Source organism: Mercenaria mercenaria, chromosome 13 (assembly GCF_021730395.1).
Source record: "Mercenaria mercenaria strain notata chromosome 13, MADL_Memer_1, whole genome shotgun sequence".
In the NCBI taxonomy this organism is placed as follows: domain Eukaryota; kingdom Metazoa; phylum Mollusca; class Bivalvia; order Venerida; family Veneridae; genus Mercenaria; species Mercenaria mercenaria.
The window spans coordinates 74147497-74157124 of NC_069373.1; the positions used below are offsets into that span (position 1 = coordinate 74147497).

Consider the following 9628-nt stretch of genomic DNA (forward strand, 5'->3'; position numbering starts at 1 on the left):
AGTAAATTTTATATCTAGTAACAACTTTTTGATAAAACAGAGGGCTTTAAATTGGCCCTATGTTGCTCAACCGTCTCAGATGGGTACCTAATTCTTGGTAGAGGACCTCTACACAATTCTATATGCCAAATATCTGAAATCTATGCCTTGAGGTTTTAGAAAGACAAGATTAAAAATGTTTTTCCTATATAAATCTATGTAAAACGAGTGTCCCCACTCCCACACTGGCGGGGTCAAATTTGACCAGTGGGAGTAAACGGACATCTTACCATTCAATAGTAAGTTATATTTACTTGAAAACTGAATCAGTAAAAAAGAAGATATTCAGCTAAAGCAATAATATAAACAATAATATTCCTTTGCCGATTCTAGAGTCGCACAATATTTCCGCTGCAGACCTCATGCATATTTCTTGATACAAACCTGTAATAACTGAGGGTGAGTTGTCTAGAAATATGTTATTTCAATAACTTATTAACTATTTTACATTTGAATCATAGCAATGCATGTTAGTTTCGGAAACATGGCTTATAACCAAATATATGTATACTATCGCCTTTCAATATTTTTTTATAATTACCATAATTTAAAGATACAACACAATGGAGCCAATCGTTTCTTTTCTGATAATATTGTTGTTTACTGAACTATTTCTTATATTTAAACATTTATACACTAAAGGCAAAAAGTCGTACTATGCACGCAGTAGGATCTAACTAGTCTAAAAATAACAATTATTTCATATTGCTGAATCAATCTTCATTTATATATGCATATAAAACCCTTTAGTAACTAATTAGGTTTTTGACAAAAATGTCGTTTTAAATTAATTACTGTTTTTTCGCATGTTAGATTTATAAACTTTTTTTCGCCTATTAAAAAGGATTGATGAGTTAATTACGGCTACATATGCTGAAAAATTTGAACCATTTTATGTTAAAGTCACATCTTATCTCACTGTAAACGGAGGTATGGCGATAAATTTACAAACTGCTTCAGTATATATCTTTGCTAATGTGGTTGTTAGGTAAACAAGTGGTTTACCCGTATATGGTTAAAATATATTACGCCTTACATAGATACATATCAAGAAACACTATTTTGTGCAATTTTGTCAGCAAATGAAGGATAATTTGTGCATTTCTGCAAGCTATGGGGAATTTGGCAGAGGATCTTGCCATTATGTTAATCATATGCGCTCATCAAAGTAAGTACTGGCGTTTTCTTACAGAATTCTTCAAATTAAACACCACTCGCCATTTTTGTGATGATGTAAATATTTTCAATGTTACTAAATGGAGGGGAAACTGAGCAGGCGCCTTTTTGTACTTTTTTTTTTGATGCTTTGATTAAAGAAGCAACACATAACTGCATGGTTCGATCAGTCCGGTAATGACAAGGTTAGACCGTTCCGTAAATTACATTGTTCGACCATTCCGTTTGTTATATGGTTCATTACCTTGTTCCACCTAGCGATCTTTTGCATTTTTGCATGGACACACTTGGCTTGATGTTGGACAGAAATGTATTTAAATCGATAGTATTAGTTGTAAAGACCTGTGTCTGAGACAGCCCTTCAGCCATTGTTTGTAACTGATTACGGATACAAGTATTAACTTTTCTATTTAACAAGATTCTGCTATATTTACCCTTTTTTTGTATGACCGAAAATTTACTATTGAATTAAGCTAAGTAGCGTAAACTAATACATGTATTGAATAGGTTAAACTTGATACAGTCATTTCATATAGGTCACCTAATCTATGAAATGTGACAGAGGTATTTTGGTAAACAGATCAGTTTGTTAACCTAGATAAAATACTGCATTTATCAAAAACTTGTATCGACTTTGATGTTGGAGTACTTTAAATTCTATAGGACTTAAGTTTTTTGATTTATTATAACATTTTATTGTTGAATTTTTGCGGAACTGTCTGTTACTAAATATAAAGGAATCAAGCGGCCATATTTAGTTTTTGTTTTCTTTCTCCTTTTCTAATTTAGACAGTTTTTTTTGTGATGTGGTCATTTCTGATTAAAGTAAAGATGATTCAAATATTAATGTATTCTTTTGAAAAATTAACAGTATTTTGCAAAAATAGTTTGGATATACGATGTGATGCTCCTTTTTTAATTTCTCTTTAGAGTTGCTTTTACAGTTGTTAAATAAAATGCTCACGATTCCGACCATTACAGAAATTTAATTATCTCTAATAACTAACATTCCGTAACACTAGAGATAATATATGAGGATCGAGTGGAAATAATGAGCCGAAAAACAAACTTTCTTTGTTAGCGCTCGACTGCATTTAAATGCAGATGTATATTATTATTGCTTTTCGTCAAATTCAAACAATCTGATACATTTTAGGCAGCCATTATGGATATACATATTTTGACTTTTTTTGCAGTTTTGTATCTTTTATACGATTTCGTGCTTTGTGATCTATAATTATTGATTAAAGTGCTGAATTGTGTTATGTTCTGATGATGGGTTGGTAATAATTTTTAGGATTATTTTGCACACAGTTCTCATCCGGTCAGATTTCAATGTACAGATAAGAAGAAAATGTACATAATTTTCTAAACTACTGCTTTTTGCAAAAGTTTTATCAATGTTCAGTATATTTCACTCATACTAGTTGTTGATGTGTATTTTTTTCAATATTTTGATTGACTTTCTAAAATTGTGATAACTAGTCTGATAGGACTCCGCTTCAAGTTTCTATATCGAATAACGACCGCCATTTTAAGCACTTCTTTAGTAAAATCTTTAAACTGATACATTTGGCTATTTCAATTATGTCGGAAATCCAAATTATTTTATTACTATGATGACATTCCTTACGCTAGATGATATATATATATATATATATATATATATATATATATATATATATATATATATATATATATATATATATATATATATATATATATATATATATATATATATATATCAAATATGATAAATGATATGATCAAAAAGAAAGTTCTTTTTAATCGTGAAAATGAATAAACATGAGCCTGTCTGTTTTTTTTTAAAATTCAAATCGAGAGGTTTGTCCAAAAAGTAGTAATTGCCGTCTATATTTATATATATTTACGACCTGCTGGTGCCTATCCCTCAAAATGCTTTTCAAAATACACTGAACAGCAATTAGCTTTTTTTTTTATTTCAAGTAATTGATGGGTACAGTATGTTATCTAAAAGAAATCCTCAATCTGCTAAAGTAAAAACTATTTTTGGTACTGGGCGTGATAGTGTGCGACATTGTATGATTTTATACTGTGAAACTAGGCATGATAGTGTGCGACATTGTATGATTTTATACTGTGAAACTAGGCATGATAGTGTGCGACATTGTATGATTTTATACTTTGAAACTAGGCATGATAGTGTGCGACATTGTATGATTTTATACTGTGAAACTAGGCATGATAGTGTGCGACATTGTATGATTTTATACTTTGAAACTAGGCATGATAGTGTGCGACATTGTATGATTTTATACTGTGAAACTAGGCATGATAGTGTGCGACATTGTATGATTTTATACTGTGAAACTAGGCATGATAGTATACGACATCGTTGTATAACACAGATGTATTCAGTAAGTAACAAGAAATTAAAAATCACCAAAACCTAATGACATCTGGTATATATAAATACTGAACCAAAATAGGCACTGAAAGAACATTCGTTGTGATACATCAAGACAATGCAAATAAAGCTCGAAAGAGACAGAATAGGACAGATAACGTAACATGTGAACTTGTGAAGACATTGTTGTCTAAATGCAGTCCTCGGGTTAATTTACATAATTATCTCCTGAACCGTTTTCAACGTCGGTAGAATATGATTTTCAAATTCCATATACGTTTATGAGACAGGCAACTGGTTCATTCTCCCTAAATGTGACGCATCCTATTTGAATATTTCTTTTTATTATAATCATAATGACAGAAAGATTTATTGATAGGAGCAGTAACTTTGGCAAAACCATGCAGCTTGAAGAACAGCACTGCAACCGGTAGCTTGAATGAACGCTGTGAAGAGTCAGTGATTCCCAAAGATAATGGAGACCTCAAGACCGAAGGCGATGACCCTGAAGATATTTCTGGAATAGCGAGCCATACTGTGTACACGATAGTGGTAGTTTTCGGCGTTGTACTGATACCACTAGTCGTACTTACAAGAATATGTTGGCTTAGGAAGCTTCAGAGGCAGAGAAACGAAACTATAAATGAAGTGAGGCAGATTGTTGACCAGCGCTTCCAGGAAGAACAGAGAAGAAGAAGTGGAATTTTCAGCATAGATCTGTGTAAGTTAAACTGTATTGATGGCATTGGTTTAAATTTCGGTTTCCAAGTATTTAGTGGCTTTAATTGTTTATTTATGTACTCGACATTTCCATGTATTCTAATTTTGCTTCTTTTTCCTGGTTACCAAGTACTTACTGACTTTAACTGTTTTTTATATACTCAACACTTCCATGTATTTCTACTTTTGTTTTTTTATGCAGTTGGACTTAAATATTACGTAAGCTTAACAGAATGGACTTATGTAGCTAGTGTCAAAACGTTCGATAATTCTTCCTTCACTTATGTGTAATAAGGGATAGGGAATTCTTTATCATTTTCCAGTCCAGGGGTTTTGATCACGTTAATGTCGGGATAGGTGTTGATATATTTCGAGCAAGATATATGTGTCACTGGGCAAGTGATGCGACTGAAGATTTATATTTGTTCTGAATAATCTTCAAAGCGGTATTTACCGCTCGTAAAACAGCTGACTTCTCAAACAAAACAACCTGTGACATTTTCCATTGTACTTAGATCGAATTATTTTCTTTAATTATGTATTCCTGTTGGGCAATACAAAATTACTACCCAGCCACATTCATAGTAGTGATTCGTACAAAAAAGTAAAGGTAAACTGGTTCGTTATTATAGTTACAAGCAGGAGTTTTTGTCGATTGAGGTTTTATCATTCGGCTGATTGTCATTATCGCGTCAGTATTATACTACTGTAGTTTTCAGTAAGAATATATCCATAAGGGAAAAACAAAAGCTGAAAAAACATTTTTACTATCTTTGCAGCAACTGTACCTTTCGAAGATATATTTGGAAAGCTTCCATCATACCAAGAAAGTCTTGCAAATCCTTGCACTGGGAGTCCCCCACCATATGATCATCCACCATGTTACAAAGAAAAGGAATCGGATGAAAATGACAATATTACGAGTGATAGTACTAGAGAACAAGACCAAGTTCCTTCGACAAGCTCAGATAGTTAAGATGTACTACAGATGAGCGTATATGGTTAAGACATATTTATAAGCACAAACGACTTAATTGCGCATATGATATCAAATGACCGAGATGTTTGCATTTCTTAGGTTTTCTTATGAGCTCAAGTGTTTAAGATTTGTTTTATAGCTCAAATGGCCGAGTTAAAGATTAGTTTTTGAGTTTAAATTGGTCAGAGTGGCCTATGAGCTCCATGACAACGAAGCCCATTATATTTTGATCTCAGATAAATGAAAGAGATATATATTGATAAGCTGAGTGCATTAGTGAATTTTAGTTTAGTAGAAGTGTAACTGTCTGGGAGTTATATATAAACTTATCAAGTCTTGCGAGCTCAAAAGAGTGCAATTGAGACCATAGGCAGAGGTTTGCTTATAAGCTTAAAATGGTAAATTTGCTATAATAGAGGAATGTGTGCTTACGTGAGAGATAGGTGACTTGTACATATAAGCTCAAAACAAAAGAATGAGATTTGACTGGTAAATGTGAACTGACTGTTGTAGAAAATCTTACACAGACACTGTTAAGAGGTGAATAGTCATTAAGAAAATAAAGGAAATATAAAATAAAAACATAATGGCGCACATAAACATGAACGTGTTTATTTATTATGGAAGGAAAACGGTTCACACTAAAATAATTTGTTAAAACATGCCTGATTCCATTGCTGCTGTTGAATCGAATATGTTGTTATGAAACTCAAAATATCATATTTACTCCTAACGTAAGTTTGCACATGGGAAGCTCAAATACATGTCAAGATTTGCACATGTAAAGGAGTAGGGGTTCAGATATGTTTACTTTATTGTCTGGCCTATTTAATTCATTTGTGATTGATTAATTGAATACTTTTAATTGGTAAAACATTATAATGATGTCAATGATGGCACAACAATATTCTTATATTTGAAGCTAAACTTCAAAATCAGTACATGTGTCATTGTTTTCTTAAAGGAAACAAAAATAACAATATGTTCGCATGTTTTATTGTATAAATTTCAATTTTCAATTTTTCCTTAATTTTTAATGTTCATTTTCATTAAAATCAATGCCAAAGTAAATTCCAAACCTGTCTGTCCGAAGTAGATGATGGATAGTTTTCTGTAAGTATCTTAAATTAAATAAAATTGATTAAATATGTGCTTCGATAATGGAATTAACCGCCATTCGTACTCCATGTGGGAATGTTTCTAGTAAAATGTCAAAACGTAAATATTATTGGCGGTTAATCAAAACAGACTCGTATTTGAAGTCGAGTAGAGTTTGCGTTTGATAATTAAAATGTAAATGCTGTGGCCTTGGGTATACCAATCCTTTACAAAATAAAACCCTACTCTAACAATATTTTATTCGTCCGCAAAAACTCTTCAAAGACGAAATCATACCAGTACATAACAAGCGTTTGTAAAAAGAAATGCACGTCAAAAACATTTGAAAATTGAATTAATGAGTAAGCAGTATAATTCATCAAAACAACTCTCATCCGTTAACGGGGACAGTGTATGATTTGAAATTTTAAACACGACTACCCTAATGGATCACATGATACACATATAGCGTCATTCTGAAATGTGATACTTTTTCAAGTTAAAGAGATGATGGCCAGTATTTTGTGAGGTGTGTAATTTTAACTAATTTTGTTTTTTACATGATCAAAAAGGGTTTTAGATACTATCCCCCCCCCCCACACACACACACACACAGATAGAGAGAGAGAGAGAGTGAGAGAGAGAGTAGAGAGAGAGAGAGATAGTAATTCGGTTACCAACCACAATGTCTTCTTTTCATCTTAGAAACTACCCCAGTAACAAGCACACATGCACGCCTGCATGCACACACACACAGTTATCGAATAGACGATAAGATTCTGTTTCTATTTAGGCATCGAAACATTGCATATATGGATTACCTTTCTTCAAAACAAAAAAAAAAACAAAGACAAATATCAAACAGGGAATGCCACGTACCAAAATCGCAGCCTCCCCAAAACGAAACCTACAGCACGCAGACGTGCACACCACAAACACACACACATACACGTGCACACACACAAAGCCAACACACGAGGACAGAACGAACAAAGGAACACACACACATACACACAAAGCCTACACAAGAGGACAAAACGAACAAACAAAGGAACACAGTGGGGCACCGCCTTGGAACGGTCAGTGGCAAAAACACCACTGTGGAGCTTAAACCGGTTAATGGTGCGCACCCAACCTCACTCTTACCCCCACCATGTTCCAAAGACACGGACAGTGTAAATAAAAGTAATCCCCTCCAGGTGAATCTCTAACACACGTAATGGAAACAAAAAGGCATGGCATGTAAAACACAAAAATGCTCGTGTATAAAAATATAAAAAGCAAACCTTTAGAACCAAAAACGTATGTACTCAATGCCTTTTCAGAAGACAGAGCAACAAGAGAAACACCCTTAAGGGCCCGACGAAACAGGCCAGAAGACAGATATCAAAACAGTTCAGTCCTGGTAGGATTTAAAAACTGCTTATCATAGAGTCCTCCCCCTCTTCCGTCAGACACAATCAAAGAGGGAAGCGTAGTGTCCAACTGTAAACGGGCTGAACACTAAACATGCGGTATGTCTCAAAACAGTTGGGTCATAACCTCTTTTAATAAAACGTTTTATAATTTTACCAAATACATTTGGAAAATTACCATGACCCAAGATCTTACGAAGTTTGTAAACCACATCCCCATAAAAAACGGGTTTAGAAATACCTTCTCACAGAAGTGTCTTTAAATTACTATTGAATTTTAAAACTAAATCAGAATTACGATAATAAAATTTAGCAAAATATTTACGCAATTTGTAATAACGGTAGCCTTGCTGAAGATGTTTACTTGTAATATATAGATTACGTTCATTGAAATGTTTGACATGACTACACGCTCTGGCAAACAATTGAGAAATATATACCCCATTAAATGTAGTCTGAGGTACATCCCCATCCAAATGAGGAAAATTTACAATACTAAAGTTAAAATCATCCCTCTTGTCATAAATTTTGGTATGTATAATATTGTCATAAATAGAGAGATGTAAATCTAAAAACGAAGCATCAGTATCCGAATTGTTAGTTTTAATCAACTGAAGCTCCCTAGGATAAATAGTCTAAAAACTGCATTCCCAAACCTGATGTAAATGTTGTTCAATAAAAAGGAAAGGGCTTTAACCTAGTTTACAGGTAGTAAAGGTTATAATGCAGTAATTCGGTCCAAAAATGTGCTTCCGTGGTGTAGTCGAAAGAAGTCCCTAATAAATAGATCCTAATTTTTCCATTTTTCGCGCATTTGCGCGTAAATCGGGGGCCAAATGGGCATTATTTCACTCGTGGAATGAATTTTACATCAAATAGGACACGTTTCATGCTAATACTCGCATGTTTTCGAGTTGTTTACTTGAAAACGAAAGTAGGTGTTTATTCTGCGGACCGCTTTCTGAAATGCGACAATATGAGGGTACCTGACTTCAGCTGACTTGCATTTCACTGCATACTATTCAACACGCCTTTTTCTTTTCGTTTTCTTGAAGCAAATGTATGGATATCTTGTAGAAAATAGGTCTACGACGGAGTGAAAATCTAGAAACTGTAACAAAGTTGGTCTGAAGTAGCTGAATTTTATATGAAACAAAGAACAATTTCTTTTATTGGTATATAGCCTATAAGAGCTGAAATAAGACTTTTCTCGAAACACATCACAATTAGTCTTCATAGTCATAAATCGATTGTATATGTTATAAATTGATGATTTCAATGCAAAATAATCATTAAATTTGAAAAAAATTGAATTTTGACCATATTTTGAGTAGATGCGCCTATTTCGGCAGCAATTTCTGCAAAAGAAAGGCCAATATTTTGCCTCCAGAATGTGTGAAAATGCACAAAATGCGTCCATTTGAGTCATATTCATGACGGAATGAATGATATTTCAGAATCAAAGTGAAAAATTATGCATACAGGAGAAACTTTTACCAAAATTTACAAAGAAGCGACCACAGAGCCTAAATTTAGCCCAGAAAATGGGTAGGGGGTGGCCTCACTTAAATGTCTATATTTCTCTAAAATCTCGAATTTTCACAATGAAACTTGTTAACATGTTCGGTATTACATCTTTCTTGAAAATAGAGATGAAAATGTTACGAAATTTGATAAAAAGATATGTCTTATAGGTTATAATGCATAATTCGGTCCAAAATGTGTTTCCGTGGTGTAGTCGAAAGAAGTCCCTAGTAAATAGATCCTAATTTTTCCATTTTTCGCGCATTTGCGCGTAAATAGGGGGCCAAA

At 33.4% G+C, this 9628-nt stretch overlaps 1 protein-coding gene across 1 annotated transcript; it reads left to right on the forward strand.

Moving 5' to 3' along the window:
* Positions 1-893: 893 nt before the first annotated feature.
* LOC128548023 (uncharacterized) lies at positions 894-5903 on the forward strand. The gene is made up of 3 exons (XM_053522285.1): positions 894-1207; positions 3984-4325; positions 5104-5903. Exons 1-3 carry the CDS (start codon positions 1153-1155, stop codon positions 5298-5300), a joined length of 594 nt encoding a protein of 197 aa, XP_053378260.1. The 5' UTR covers positions 894-1152; the 3' UTR covers positions 5301-5903.
* The last annotated feature ends 3725 nt before the right edge of the window (positions 5904-9628 follow it).